This window comes from Gaeumannomyces tritici (genome assembly GCF_000145635.1).
Source record: "Gaeumannomyces tritici R3-111a-1 unplaced genomic scaffold supercont2.2, whole genome shotgun sequence".
Classification (NCBI taxonomy): Eukaryota; Fungi; Ascomycota; class Sordariomycetes; order Magnaporthales; family Magnaporthaceae; genus Gaeumannomyces; species Gaeumannomyces tritici.
The window spans coordinates 5,354,614-5,368,082 of record NW_008804546.1 but is presented as its reverse complement, the minus strand read 5'-3'; the positions used below and the strand labels follow the sequence as shown (position 1 = coordinate 5,368,082).

Genomic DNA, 13,469 nt, shown 5'->3' with positions numbered 1-13,469 from the left:
TCACCTTGCTTCTCGGAATGAGGGGTTTTCGACCGAGAGCAAGCTGACTCTATACCCAATGCCCGATGCCCATTCTGCTTTTCCAGCTTTTCAATGGCGTTATGGAGACTAGTCACGCCCACTACAGAAGATGGCAGTCTCACAAGTCCCAGTGATTAAAATTGTTAGTGCTATGGGTTTCTTTTTTTTCTTTTTCTTTTCCTTTCATTATTTCTGTTGTTATTCTTACTTGTACTCCTATTCCTGCTCCTACAGTCCTCGCACCCTTTCTGTTGTTTGGTGAGACTGCCGTCGCTTTTGTGGTGGGCGTAACTGCCGGTTTGTCGGCAGCGGAGCAACCAAATCGGCAGGTACGCCCCCGTTGGTCCTTCCGTTCTTGTCAATCCTCTTGAAGGTCACCCTCCTCCTCACTTATTCCAAAATCCGGGGCCGGTTCTTGCTGCCACCCTTTTCTACCACCTACCTCCATCCCTCCACTCCTCTCCAGGCATGCTTCATGCTGCCAACCCTAAACCTCACCACTAACGACTCCAAGCGCCGTCACAAGTGCCGGAAAGCCAAGGTGCCTCTTGAAGAAGAGCGTTCTGCTACAAGCACTCCTCAGATCTTGCGGTGATCGCGTAGCCTACCATGGCACGCAATGTACTCAAGCGGGCGCTGTTCGCCACCCTCGCCTGTAGCGCCATCACGGTCCTCGCCGCGCAGCACAGCAAGCAGGATGCTATCCAGGTCTTGAACTCTATCGACCAAGTCCCCGGTGTTCTGATCACGGTGCCGCCTCAGCAGCATCCCGCCGCTCGGGCGGCGACTGGTAAGCCTGCCATCGGCGCCGTCTACCAGCAGCCCCTGCTTGCCAACGTGCCCGCGCCAGGACAGGCTTGGCCCTTGACCGCCAACCCACGCTCCGCCTCCGCTCTGCTCGGCGCTCTTCACCGCAAGGCTGCAGCGGCTGCTGCTGATCCCGCCAATCCCAGCGGCGCAAACTCGGCCGGCCTGCCCCAGGGCTACGAGAATATCACAGCCGAGCATGGCCTGAAGTACTCCATCCCTGTCTCTATCGACAACGTAACCCTCAATCTACTCGTCGACACTGGCAGTGCGGACCTGTGGGCTGTTGCCCATGATGCCCAATGCCTCAACTCTTATGGTTGGGACGTCAACTTTACCGACTGCCAGTTCAACTCGACCTTCCCCAAGGGCCGCACCTTCAGCTATGGCCCCATCACCAGGGAGCACATGTTTGTGAAACTCCCCAACGGCGAGATGGCGTCGGGGGCGGTGGGCTACTCGGACGTCCAAGTGGGCGGCATTGCGGTTGTCAAGCAGCAGATCGCACTGGCCAACCGCACATACTGGAACGCCAACAACGACACGAGTGGCGTCATTGGCCTAGGCTACCCGACCATAAGCCATTTCTACAGAGACAACGAAACTGCCTGGACTCACCGCGTCAGGTACCCGACTCTATTTACGAGCATGATTGACCAAGGGCTTGTCGAGAAGCCTATGTTTGGTATCGCCCTGGGACGAAATGGTACCGCTGGTGTTATTTCATGGGGAGGCATGCCCGACGTCCCTGGTCTGAAATCCGCCAGCCAGTCCACTGTTCCGGTCCTTATTGTGAGCTGTTCATCCCTTGCCTGGTTTCATCATTGGTCAATCTAACTCACAACTCCTCAGACGCAACTTGACTACGACCCTTTTACGGCTGACCACGTATCGTTCTACACGATCGTCCCTGATGGCTTTAATTACGGGACGACCAAGGATGCCGCCAGTCACCCCTACATCATTGACACAGGCTCTCCCGTCAGCTACCTACCGCCTCGTAAGTAGCCTGTGCTATGCCTTCTAGTGTCTGGCTATGGATCTCAGCATTGCGTAACACATCAAATGATGGTCTCGGAGCTAATGTCTGCGTCACACCCACAGGTCTTTCGGAAGCCATCAACAAGGCCTTCGTGCCCACAGCCGACTACAATTGGGAGTATGGCCGCTACTACACCACATGCGACGCCACATCGCCATCGTTCTCTGTCGTTATCGGTGGCACCGCCTTCCTCGTCAACCCGGCCGACATGATGATCCGCGACTCACCCAACGCGCACACCGGTCTTTGCGCAACCACCATCTCGAGGGGAGGCCAAGGCCCTTACATCTTGGGGGCTGCCTTCCTGAACAACGTCGCCGTTGGCTTCGAGGTCCAGGCCGCCGAGCTCACGTTCATCTCGAGGCCGTTCTACTAGCTTGACGGACGATGCAACGCCTTGCAGAGGGGCTCGTGATATCTCATGGAATAACTGCGCGTACCTGTTTTTTTGTGCGATCTTTACTGCTTTCTCTCTTCATTCTCGTGGGATTTCTACTCAAGATGATCTAGAACACGATTGGACCGGGCATATGCTGGGAATCGTGGTTTGACGAACATGATGACTTTGAGGGCTAAGTTGCTGTCAATTGGTTCAGAAGATGCCGTGTTGTTTGTGGCGTCCTGTCCCCCCGCTTGTGCAGTTTGTTATACAACGTGCGTTGAGGCTTCTTTCCAGTTCCAGGCAACGTGACAGTGTGCCTTAGGTGCGTGCAGACTCCCGCGACGAGCTGCGACACGAGAGTCCCGACAAAGAAAACACAAGTCACAAAGCAGGTCAGGAAGCAAGATTGGTTTCTCTATAAACAAGACGGTACAAAACACCTACACTGACAACTTTGCTAGGACGATACGGCCGCCAGATGGGCGGGATGGTACCCCCACGGCATTTCGGCGGTGACCGACCGCTCGCTGGGGGCAATCGGGATTATTCGGAAGTTGCAGGGACCGACACGGGATGCTGCATTGGCTGGCCATTGAGCCCCGGCAACGTGCAACGTGCGGCTGCGGCCAAACATGGCAAGGGCCCCCCACGTGCTCACCTTGGATCCACAGGCCGAACCCAGGCGGGCTGTCCGTGGATCCTGCTTGTGCGCCCGCGCCCTGATTTCTCCGGGGCAAGCACCCTGTTGGTCATGCTTTCTCCTCGAGATTGCCCCAAACTGAAAGGCTTCACCACAAACATGGCAGTGAGGGCCGTAGAAGCTACGCGGCAAGCCGTGGGCTGGGATCGGCACTAATGGGCAGGGTTGTCACAGCCGCTAGTCCGAGTCTAGCAAGATGGGCTTTGGTCCATGTCTGCCTGCTGTCCGATTCTGCTGGCTATGTCATCACCCGGGCCGCCAAAGCGTGGCTCGCACGCAAGCGAGCTATATTCATGCCTGTCGAATTTGTCCAAAGTCGGCCCAGCCAAGCCCAGCAAGAACGCCACTGCAACGAGACCCAGGGCGGGCAGGCCCGAGGACTTGTCTGCGGACCCGCGTTCTTTTTTGACTCTCAATGTCTTGACAAACCAAGTTGCTCACCGAGCAAGAAGTCAGGCTGGCGCGGCCACCTTTCGCTAAGAAAACAAAAAGGGTGAGAAAAAAAAAAGGAAAAATAGAAAAGGGAGCAAACTCGGCTGTCACCGGCTACGCACCGCTAATATTCCGTTCGCCCAGCCACACAACCACGACACCATCACCCAACTCCTGCGTGTTGCCGACCTGGTACTGGCCAGTGATTTACGTTTTTTGGACCGCCTACTTCTACGCGGACGCAGCAGCTCTGCAAATTATCCTCGGCTCTTGCTTTCTTTCCGACAGTACCAGAAAAACAGGGGACAAGCAGCCAACCAAAGAAGCCAACGGCACAGAAACAGCACGACGAAAATAAGCTTTGACCCCTTTCGCTGGACGACAACATCGCCAGAACCACCACCACATAATATTCTCACCCTGTACTATCAACCGGTGATTTTTGCTGCCGCCCGAGTATTGCTTTTGCCCTGCACAGCGGAAGCCGTTGGGAATAAAGGCAACCAAGAGCAAACCATCCAAAAACCGCAAGGCAAGCGCCCCATCCCCTCCCTCACCGCATCCCGTCTTGGCTCGGTTCTTTTTCTTCCGGGGACGCCGCCAAAAAATTGCAGTCCTGGCCCTGCCGGCACCACCATCGGCAAGCAGCAAGAAGGCAGCTGGCCTGTCCAATGGGCCGCAAGGGGGAATCCCGTAGCAGCAGGCCGTGATGGATGCCACGCAGCCAGGCGCCCATCCATGGCGGCCATTTGACGGATGCCGTCTCCATGCTACCCCACATGCTCGCACCCGCAGCGCTGGAGAAGAGGCGACTCACGCGACCATGGCATTTTTGTCCCCTGAATTGAATTTGGGGCTGGCCCAGGAACCCAATGGCATCCCCAAGCACAAAACGCTATCCGAGGCGGACAGTGCTAACGAATGGCCCACTCCAGGAACCCACAGAGGCCCGACCACTGCCGTCGCGCTTGAGACCAGACCACAGCTTGCTTGCCTGCTTGCTTGTTTGCGGTGCTTTCCCCAGAGACGAGAGTCGAGAGTTGCATCCCCCGGTTTATAGTAGTGCCCGGCCTGCAAGTCGGCAGGGCGACAAGCAGCAGAAAGCCGAGAAGCGGTGGAGGACGAGGCCATGGCTCCCAAACAGAACGGCGTGGGCGTCCGCGCCGAGGATGCCAAATTGTGCGTCGTCATGGTGGGACTGCCGGCAAGAGGAAAGTCGTACATTGCGCAAAAAGGTGAGTTGTTTTGCCTTTGTCTGCCCTGCCTTGACGTCAAAGACTTGGGCCCAGCGGTGTGTCTTTTGCATCCGCTGCAGCCCGAGAAGGGGGGTTTTTTTTTTCGGGCATTCTTCTCTTTGCAGCAAAATTGTGTTGCACCCATCCCCATCGTCCCTCCCTCGTCGGCCGCCTTCGCTCTGGCCCGACCCATGTCACGCCGCTCAAACGTCCCGGACTGACCCGAATCCTAGCCCAACGGTATCTTCGCTGGCTCTCGGTCGAGGCAAAAACGTTCAACGTCGGCAACTACCGCCGCTGCCTTAAGGACGCAGCGCAGCCGCCTGCCGACTTCTTCGACACGCAGAATGCCGACGGCGAGCAGAAGCGGCGGGCCGCCGCCGAGGCCGCCATCGCCGACATGCTCAAGTGGTTCCGCGAGGGCGGCACCGTCGGCATCCTCGACGCCACCAACTCGACCAAGGAGCGTCGCAAGTGGGTCACCGAGACGGTGACGGCGCAGGGCATCGAGGTCATGTTCGTCGAGAGCAAGTGCGACGACGAGAACCTCATCCTCGCCAACATCCGCGACGTCAAGACCACTAGCCCGGACTACAGGGGCGTCGACGCCGACAAGGCCGCCGACGACTTCCAGCGCCGCATCCAGAACTACAAAAAGGTCTACAAGACCATCGACGGGGACGGCGACGAGGAGGACCTGACCTACCTGAAGATAATGGACGTCGGGAGGCAGGTCATCATCAACCGCATCCAGGACTACCTCCAGAGTCGCGTCGTCTACTACCTGATGAACCTGCACATCCGCCCGCGCTCCGTGTGGCTGTCACGTGTATGTGCAAAGACCCTCCTCTGCCTTCCTACCCACATCTACCCCTGGAATTCCGGTTTGTCACTGCATGCTTGGCTTGCATGGTTCCGTCACGGTGAGGTGAAGTGTTTACAAACACGTGACTAACATGTGTGTGCCTCCCCCTTGCCCTTAGCACGGCGAGTCCCTGTTCAACCTCGAAGGTCGCATCGGCGGTGACACGCTCCTGTCCCCACGTGGCGAGCAATACGCCAAGGCGCTACCAGACCTTGTGCTCAAGTCAGTTGGTGTAAGTTTCCCTCTACTCTGAGCCCCCATTCCAGGCCCTTGATGGCCCCCCCCTCCTGCAGGACACCCCGTTCACACCCACCGGCCCAGGACAACCGCCCCCTCACCGTCTGGACGTCGACCCTTAGAAGAACCATCCAGACGGCCCAGCACCTGCCGCCGCACTACAACCAACTCCAGTGGAAAGCGCTCGACGAGTTGGACGCGGGCCTGTGCGACGGCATGACGTACCAGGAGATCCACGAGCAGTACCCGGCCGACTTCCAGGCGCGCGACGAGGACAAGTACAACTACCGCTACCGCGGCGGCGAGTCGTACCGCGACGTCGTCATCCGACTCGAGCCCATCATCATGGAGCTCGAGCGCTCCGAGGACATCCTAATCGTCACCCACCAAGCCGTCCTGCGCTGCATCTACGCCTACTTCACCGAGAAGGACCAGTCGGCCAGCCCCTGGATGCACGTGCCGCTCCACACCCTCATCAAGCTCACCCCTCGCGCCTACGGCACCGAGGTCGAGCGCCTGTCGGCTGGCATCGACGCCGTCAGCACCTGGCGCGGCAAGGGGTCCACGGCCAAGCACGAGGACCCGGTCCCCGAGGCCCTGCACTGATGATTACGACGATAATGACTGCGACACATGGCTGTTTTACTCTCGTTTTCTTGGCCTCTCTCCTCCTGTCGCACTGTTGCTTGTTTTTTCGCTGGTACCCCAAACAGACCTGGAAATGAGCTTAACTTTGTTCTACAACACGGCTGGACGCATTCAAACTCGGCTGCATCATGATCTCGGTCTTTACCTCCTCCTGCCCATTTTTTCAGCTGTTTTGTATATTGTCAGGTGGGGGGAAACCCAAAAATCGTCCGGTAGGGCTTATAGACCTTTTTTCATAGCTTTCATTTTGGATCGATGGGGCCCTACGGCGAGATGGGTGTCGAGACACGGCCAAGGCTTTACTTGAATCATAGACATTCGCTGTCTCTCATTTTTTGCAGCGCTCTTTCTCCCGGTCGCCAGACAACAAAACTGGCTTTTGTGATTGGAGCTGGCTTCTTTATATAGGCTTCTAAAACGGGGTTTGGATTCAGTTTGCGCTACCTCCACCGTGGCAGGCTCAAAGAACATGTTGAATACCTCTAGCCGTGCCGTAAGGGGATCCCACTCCCCGCAATATTCCGCCGTCTGAACCTACACTTGGATGACAGTACAGCCGTCAGAGCGCACCACACACACACGCACACACACATTCATCGCCAAAACACACGCCGCCAACTCCCCTGCCATTCAAAACAGACCTCAGCAGACGTCATACGAAGGCAGGCCCGCCCCGGCCCTCACGAACCCGGCGTCCCACTGCGGCGGCTCGGTGCCGACGGCGGTGCCGGCCTGGCCGTTGGCGACGCACAGCGTGTCGGCCGTGAGGAGCTGGTTGCCGATGAAGTTTGTGTTGACGCGCAGGTTGGTGCAGAGCGAGCAGAAGAAGCCGCGGCACGTGCTGAACTCGAAGATGACGCACGCGTTGGTCGGGATCAGGATGTCCTGGTTGGCCGCGTACATCTGGTCGATGATGACGTTGCAGTCCTGCGAGCGAGGGGCCGGGTTCTGTTTTTTTTTTTTTACGATGTCGTTAGGTACCCAGGGGCTCATGTAGGTGGGTTGTCCACCCAATCCCCTTGATTCAGCAGACGTACCACGTTCTCGCACTCGTAAAAGTCGAGTGCCTGCTGCCGCCCTCGCAGCCGGGCCAGGGCGTCGCGGCGGGCGCGGAATTCGTCGCGCTTGCGGCGCCGGTTGTCGATGAACCGGGGCGGCAGCGGCGTGAGCCCCGAGCGGAGACGCCGCCTCGACGGCGCCGCCGTGTCGACCCTGTAGCCGACGGGCGCGTTAAGGGGCCGCTGGATCGGCGACAGCCGCGCTTCGCCCCGCGACGTTTCGGGCCGCGTCGCCGGGCGCCGCTGCCGCGCCTGCCGCGCCTCTAGCAGCGGCGCGGCCGTTTCCAGGGCGGCGCCCAGGGTGATGAAGAGGGTTATGAGGAAGAGGGGCTTCATGGTTGGGCCGTGTTTGTTGTGTCGTAGCAGTGGTGGCAGGGGGGGCGAACGCGCTATGTACCTCACTCAAGGAAGGGAGAGCTGTATCCTTGGACTTGGGTGCTCGTAATACGGGGAAAAGGCTCAACCAGTGGGCCACCGTCCATTTTATATCTCACTCGGCTCTCCGGCCATTGGGATGAGCACAAACGCCGAGAGTGCAGACAGTCTTGGCCTTCTGCCGAGATTCCCCCGTTAGAGCCGGATAGGTGATCCCACCCGAGGGGCTGGGCAGGTAAACCCAGGATTGGAATATTACCAAGAAGCATGCATGGAAATTCCTGGAGCCTGGATATCACCCACCCCAAGATCCTGCCCGTTCCGCTGGCAAAATGTAGCCCCAAGATGCGCTGTCGACTTGTCAGGCAGCCGAGTTCAGATCCCGTTTCCCCAGCCTGCGGGATCAAAATGAATGTCTACGACGTGTTGCGCAGCTGCCCCGCAGGAGTTCAATAATAGAAAGGCAGCAGGCGTCCGCGGAAAGCTGGGGAAATACCCTTCTGAGCGTGGAACCCAATCAGACCATTCTCGTGATGCTGCAATGCAACCCTGATCGGCCTGAGCCGTGTCCACGCCACCCACGCCTCTCGCTACCCCGTATCCTTGTTCTTGGCCACCTCAGAGCTTCCCGGGGCAGGTCGGGAAGGGAGGGTGTTGACTAGGTACGTCATACTACCTGCGATAAGTCACTCCCGGGCCGGCGGTGTAGCGAAGTTAAGGGTGGTGGCGCCACGCTATTATATGTTCACCTTTGCCGTGATCCATCCCAAAACTGGTGATCGTGTCCAAGCTCGGCGTTAATGACGTTCATCCATGGGCCCAGAAGGGTGGGATGGCGGGAATAGCAAGCCTTCCCGGAATTGCTCCTTCAAAGATAATATGGAGTCTATTTATAGCTTGCCATGGAGCGTTGCTGACCCTGCGGGGAAGAAATCTTGAGGGCCTTGCTGTGAAGTAATAGGACATATATGAAGGATGCAGACTGGATGTCGCCCAGAGGGAAGCTGATAAAGACAAGGATGTAGAAGGCCGGTGTCCAATAGCAGCCCACCGCTTTATACGAGCAGGACACCATGATCTTTAGCCGTTTAACCATGGCCGTGTTTGCGGTATCAATGAGGTTGCCTCCGTTGAAAGCTCGTTGCTAATAACCGGCGGACAAAAGCGCAAAGAATTAGAAAAGAGCAAAGGTCAATAAGTAGGATGACACTGCCAAAACATTTCAATCATCGAGGGGAACCGCCCCAGGTTTAAAGGAGGTGTGTTTAGAGTGAGGCCTTTGGGGTTGGGAATCGTGGCGCAGATGAATTAGGCAAGAGGCGGGCTGCATAAAAAGCAATCAATATGATCTTATCACTGCCGTATCAGTTCTTATCTACTGCTTATCGGCGGAATGGTCTAGCCGTTTGCCCCACTCTTCGCGTCCGTCTGTTAGGAAAAAAAAAAAAGAAGCCACCAAGAGCAACTCCGCCCAGCAAGATAGCGCAACACAATCGCGACCATGAGTAGGAAACGGTCTACAGAAACCAACAGCGCACCAGAGGCTATGGAGGACAGGTCCAGCAAGAAGAGAAAGCTCCGGGAGGCCACCAGCGCCAAGGCTGCTCCGGCCGACGATGTCCCCATGAAGAAATCCAAAAAGTCCAAAAAGTCCAAGGCGGCCGAGCCCGTCGTCGAGGCGCCGCCGCCTGTGGAGGAGCTCGAGGCCAGCGAGGGGCAGGACGGCGAGGCAGAATGGAGCGACGACGACAGCGCCGCAGGCGATGACAGCCCTGCCGACGATGCGCCCGCGGACGCAGACGGCGACGGCGACGGCGACGGCGACGAGGAGCTCCCGGACGCCGACGACGTGCAGCCCAGCGGCCTGTCGCTCCCCGAGGCGTCCGACGCCACGGCCGCGCAGGCCTTTGACGAGCTCGGCCTGTCGGAGAACACGATGAAGGCGATCAAGGAGATGGGCTTCGACAAGATGACGGAGATCCAGAGGCGGGGCATCCCGCCGCTGCTGGCGGGCAAGGACGTGCTCGGCGCGGCCAAGACGGGGTCCGGCAAGACGCTGGCCTTCCTGATCCCCGCCGTCGAGATGCTGCGGTCGCTCAAGTTCAAGCCCCGCAACGGCACGGGCGTCATCGTGGTGTCGCCCACGCGCGAGCTGGCGCTGCAGATCTTCGGCGTCGCGCGCAACCTGATGCAGTTCCACTCCCAGACGTACGGCATCTGCATCGGCGGCGCCAACCGCCGCGCCGAGGTCGAGAAGCTGTCCAAGGGCGTGAACCTGCTCATCGCCACCCCGGGCCGCCTGCTGGATCACCTGCAGAACACGCCCTTTGTGTTCAAGAACCTGAGGTCCCTGGTCATCGACGAGGCCGACCGGATCCTCGAGATCGGTTTCGAGGACGAGATGCGCCAGATCATCAAGATCCTGCCCAAGGAGCGCCAGTCGATGCTCTTCTCGGCCACCCAGACAACAAAGGTCGAGGACCTAGCCCGCGTCTCGCTACGCCCGGGCCCCCTCTACCTCAACGTGGACGAGGAGAAGCAGTTCAGTACGGTCGAGGGTGTCGAGCAGGGATACATTGTCTGCGAGGCCGACAAGCGCTTCCTCCTACTGTTCTCCTTCCTCAAAAAGATGCACAAGAAGAAGATCATCGTTTTCTTCAGCAGCTGCAACTCGGTCAAGTACTACGCCGAGCTGCTCAACTACATCGACCTCCAAGTCCTCGACCTCCACGGCAAGCAAAAGCAGCAGAAGCGGACAAACACATTCTTTGAGTTCTGCAACGCCGAGAGGGGCACGCTCATTTGCACCGACGTTGCTGCTCGAGGGCTCGATGTAAGCCACTCTCCTCCCTTTGGAACCGCATGTCGGCACTTTGTGTCCTTTGTGCTGACACATGACCCCCCAGATCCCCGCCGTAGACTGGATCGTCCAGTTCGACCCCCCGGACGACCCGCGCGACTACATCCACCGCGTGGGACGGACGGCGCGCGGGTCCAGCAAGAAGGGCTCCTCCCTCATGTTCCTGCTGCCGAGCGAGGTCGGATTCCTCACGTACCTCAAGCAGGCGCGCGTGCCGGTCGTCGAGTTCGAGTTCCCGACCAAGCACGTCTCCAACGTGCAGTCGCAGCTGGAGAAGCTGATCGGCAAGAACTTCTACCTGCACCAGAGCGCCAAGGACGGCTTCCGGTCGTACCTGCACGCCTACGCCAGCCACAGCCTGCGCTCCGTCTTCGACATCAACAAGCTCGACCTGGCAAAGGTGGCCAAGAGCTTCGGCTTCGCGACCCCGCCCCGGGTCGACATCCAGCTCGGGGCCAGCATGAGCCGCGACAAGAAGGCCCCGGCCGGCAGGCGCGCCTACGGCAGCCAGCCGAGGCAGAACGGCGCACATAGCGGCAAGTTCAAGAGGCGTGGGGCATGATAGTGGGTGGGAGTTCGGGTAAGATGTGTGTGCTTTCTTGTAGAGGATGGCCTGCCTTGTTTTGATGGTTAAAAGTTTTTTTTTTTTGGCGTAATGATGATACCGACACAATCGGCCACTTGATAGCGGTGGTCGGCTCGAGGTTGATGGGATATCATGTTGCTTCGGTTTTTCGGCGAGACTACTTCTCAACAGCAGCCTTCCGCTTGTTCTACTAGCTTCAGCACCTGCAGCCTACCCCTTGAAAGCCCAAGAAAGTGAACAGTTCGCCTTGTGACATGAAATCTGGCCCCAACTAGTGTATGAGCGCGACTTGGTGATTACCCGTTCATATCCTATAGTGCGACGCCAACAAAGGGGGTTTGGTTGTTGGATTGTCGAGCAACACGGCCTCGACGAGAAATATACCAAACATAAGCACTTTATGAGGGATGGATGTACATCTAGCCGCCATCGACCTGATATTGCGACAATAGAGGAAAAGGAGAAAACAAAAAAAGCCAAGGAGCCCAACAACAAAACTCACGAGAGGGAGGCTATCCTGGCCTAGAGCTATAAAAACGCCGACCCATGCATATTGTATCCGAAAAGCTCACAGAGTGTTGAAACAGTAGAAGGAAAAAAAAGGGGGGGGGAAGGGAGTCTGTACGCAAATGACCAAACAACGCACACACAAAACCCACGCAAACCCAACAAAGCTGTTTTGACAGGCTCTTTCTCCCTCCCCTCTCTCACTTCAAAATAGCAATGAGCAGCAGCAGAACAACAATAAGCGCGATGATGATGGCCATCTGGCGCCCCTCGCCGGCGGACCTCGAGATGCGGCCGACCTGGCGGCGGGCGCGGTCGAGGGCGCCCTGGTGGCGGTCGACGAGGCGCTCCGACTCGTCGAGCATGGCGACGTGCGAGTCGAGCTCGTCGCCGATCTGCATGCTCAGCTCGCGCTGGCGCCCGATGGTCGCGCCCAGCGCGTCGAGCTGCGCGTCCTGCTCCTCGAGCACCTGTCGGTGGTAGGCGTGGACCTGCACGTTGTCCATGGGCGGCCCGCCCGAGCCGTCGTTGCCCTCGGCGCGGTCCCGGTACGAGGGGCCGTCCGGGTCGTCGCGGTAGGGTCCGCTGTTGTTGCCGCCGCCGCCGAAGAGGCCCGAGCGCGCGGCCTCTAGATCCCTGTCGTCATCGTCGTCGCCGCCGTGCGAGGTGGTGTTGTCCGAGAAGCGGACCGTCTTGGGACCACTGCCGCCCGACACCGATCTCTTGCTGCCACCGGTGATGCTGGGAACGGTGCTGGCGTGGGCAAAGTCGGCGGCCAGGGATGGGTCGTTGGGCTTCGTCAGGGTAATGGAGGGGGCCGAGAAGCCGTGGAACTGCGACGTCAGGTCGTCTAGCTGCTTCTGGAGCGTCGGGAGGGCGTCGGCGAGATCCAGGGCTTTTCTGCAAAGGGGGAGAGGGGCCTGTCAGCACACACATAAGTCGTAGGTTTCATAACAGACAGGAAAAGACAGGAGCGAGACGCACGATTCGTCCCCGGCGGCCTCGAGCCGCTTGTGCTCCTTGTCGAGCGACTCGAGCCCCTCACGGAACTGGTCCAGCGACCGCGCGATGTGGCCATCCTGGGTGTCGCCGGCCGCGAGGTCCAGCGACCGGGCCCGTTTCCTCTCGAGGAGCGAGAGCTTGATGTGGTCGGCGAGGAGGAAGAGGGCGTTGGGATTTGACATGTTGTGCCTGCGTGTGTCGCCGCTGCTGCGGCTGCCCGGTGCAGTTGGATGTTCGCAGGTCAAAGGAATCGGGGAGGGCCGTTGGCCGAGTCGAGGACTGGATCGACAGATGGCTCGGGATCGAAGGAACCGAGCAAGCCGCGCGGACACGGACTGATAGGGGGTGCCTTTGAAAGGAAATGTGCTCAAATCAACAGCACAGCTTGCGTCTTTTTTTCTGTGACAGGTCCGGAATCGTGAAAGCTGTCAGGGACACATTGGCATGGCATAAAGTCGATCCTCGACAGATCAATGGGGCGCGCGGCACGGTGCCTTCCTCCTGTCGGATTGCCTTGTTCCAGCCAAGCCGGCGGGGCTGATATTGGCGCTCGTCCCCAGGGTTAGGGCACCAGGCAGCATTTATCGTCCTGACTTTCAAGGAACAAGCAGCCACGCATACTTCAGACAGGCGTTTCAAGTGCCTCCTGTTCTGTATGTTTGCCCGTCGATAATATCTCATGTCATCCCGCCACAGACTTGCTCATTTTTGT

The 13,469-nt window shown here is 58.5% G+C and overlaps 6 protein-coding genes across 6 annotated transcripts; 3 read left to right on the top strand and 3 right to left on the bottom strand.

Moving 5' to 3' along the window:
• Window positions 1-630: 630 nt before the first annotated feature.
• On the top strand, window positions 631-2,378 carry GGTG_04358 (hypothetical protein; the record flags this gene model as incomplete). Its single annotated transcript, XM_009222153.1, has 3 exons — window positions 631-1,620; window positions 1,681-1,828; window positions 1,933-2,378. The coding sequence occupies 3 exons, from the start codon at window positions 631-633 to the stop codon at window positions 2,244-2,246; spliced, it is 1,452 nt and encodes a 483-aa protein (XP_009220417.1). The 3' UTR covers window positions 2,247-2,378.
• An 818-nt stretch (window positions 2,379-3,196) lies between these two features.
• Window positions 3,197-6,863, top strand: GGTG_04357 (fructose-2,6-bisphosphatase). The gene is made up of 6 exons (XM_009222152.1): window positions 3,197-3,445; window positions 3,529-3,916; window positions 4,320-4,619; window positions 4,853-5,448; window positions 5,603-5,716; window positions 5,806-6,863. Exons 3-6 carry the CDS (start codon window positions 4,514-4,516, stop codon window positions 6,325-6,327), a joined length of 1,338 nt encoding a protein of 445 aa, XP_009220416.1. The 5' UTR covers window positions 3,197-3,445; window positions 3,529-3,916; window positions 4,320-4,513; the 3' UTR covers window positions 6,328-6,863.
• On the bottom strand, window positions 6,697-8,376 carry GGTG_04356 (hypothetical protein). The gene is made up of 3 exons (XM_009222151.1): window positions 8,106-8,376; window positions 7,407-7,980; window positions 6,697-7,317 (listed from the first exon to the last, which is right to left on the bottom strand). Exons 2-3 carry the CDS (start codon window positions 7,761-7,763, stop codon window positions 7,012-7,014), a joined length of 663 nt encoding a protein of 220 aa, XP_009220415.1. The 5' UTR covers window positions 7,764-7,980; window positions 8,106-8,376; the 3' UTR covers window positions 6,697-7,011.
• Window positions 8,377-8,439: 63 nt separating this feature from the next.
• GGTG_04355 (hypothetical protein) lies at window positions 8,440-9,086 on the bottom strand. The gene has a single exon (XM_009222150.1). The coding sequence runs from the start codon at window positions 8,896-8,898 to the stop codon at window positions 8,689-8,691; it is 210 nt and encodes a 69-aa protein (XP_009220414.1). The 5' UTR covers window positions 8,899-9,086; the 3' UTR covers window positions 8,440-8,688.
• A 123-nt stretch (window positions 9,087-9,209) lies between these two features.
• GGTG_04354 (ATP-dependent RNA helicase HAS1) lies at window positions 9,210-11,513 on the top strand. Its single transcript, XM_009222149.1, has 2 exons — window positions 9,210-10,635; window positions 10,709-11,513. The coding sequence occupies exons 1-2, from the start codon at window positions 9,304-9,306 to the stop codon at window positions 11,222-11,224; spliced, it is 1,848 nt and encodes a 615-aa protein (XP_009220413.1). The 5' UTR covers window positions 9,210-9,303; the 3' UTR covers window positions 11,225-11,513.
• GGTG_04353 (V-SNARE) lies at window positions 11,237-13,394 on the bottom strand. Its single transcript, XM_009222148.1, has 2 exons — window positions 12,740-13,394; window positions 11,237-12,655 (listed from the first exon to the last, which is right to left on the bottom strand). Exons 1-2 carry the CDS (start codon window positions 12,937-12,939, stop codon window positions 11,956-11,958), a joined length of 900 nt encoding a protein of 299 aa, XP_009220412.1. The 5' UTR covers window positions 12,940-13,394; the 3' UTR covers window positions 11,237-11,955.
• Between the last annotated feature and the right edge of the window lie 75 nt (window positions 13,395-13,469).

Excerpts from the sequence above, each read along its gene's own strand:
- GGTG_04357 (XM_009222152.1), top strand. The coding sequence starts at position 4,514 with ATGGCTCCCAAACAGAACGGCGTGGGCGTCCGCGCCGAGGATGCCAAA. Across the intron at positions 4,620-4,852 it reads GTCGTACATTGCGCAAAAAG|CCCAACGGTATCTTCGCTGG; the intron begins GTGAGTTGTTTT and ends CCCGAATCCTAG. Across the intron at positions 5,717-5,805 it reads TTGTGCTCAAGTCAGTTGGT|GACAACCGCCCCCTCACCGT; the intron begins GTAAGTTTCCCT and ends CCACCGGCCCAG.
- GGTG_04354 (XM_009222149.1), top strand. The coding sequence starts at position 9,304 with ATGAGTAGGAAACGGTCTACAGAAACCAACAGCGCACCAGAGGCTATG. Across the intron at positions 10,636-10,708 it reads TTGCTGCTCGAGGGCTCGAT|ATCCCCGCCGTAGACTGGAT; the intron begins GTAAGCCACTCT and ends ATGACCCCCCAG.
- GGTG_04356 (XM_009222151.1), bottom strand. The coding sequence starts at position 7,763 with ATGAAGCCCCTCTTCCTCATAACCCTCTTCATCACCCTGGGCGCCGCC. Across the intron at positions 7,318-7,406 it reads TTTACGAGTGCGAGAACGTG|AACCCGGCCCCTCGCTCGCA; the intron begins GTACGTCTGCTG and ends AAAAAAAAACAG.
- GGTG_04355 (XM_009222150.1), bottom strand. The coding sequence starts at position 8,898 with ATGGTTAAACGGCTAAAGATCATGGTGTCCTGCTCGTATAAAGCGGTG.
- GGTG_04353 (XM_009222148.1), bottom strand. The coding sequence starts at position 12,939 with ATGTCAAATCCCAACGCCCTCTTCCTCCTCGCCGACCACATCAAGCTC. Across the intron at positions 12,656-12,739 it reads GAGGCCGCCGGGGACGAATC|AAAAGCCCTGGATCTCGCCG; the intron begins GTGCGTCTCGCT and ends CCCCCTTTGCAG.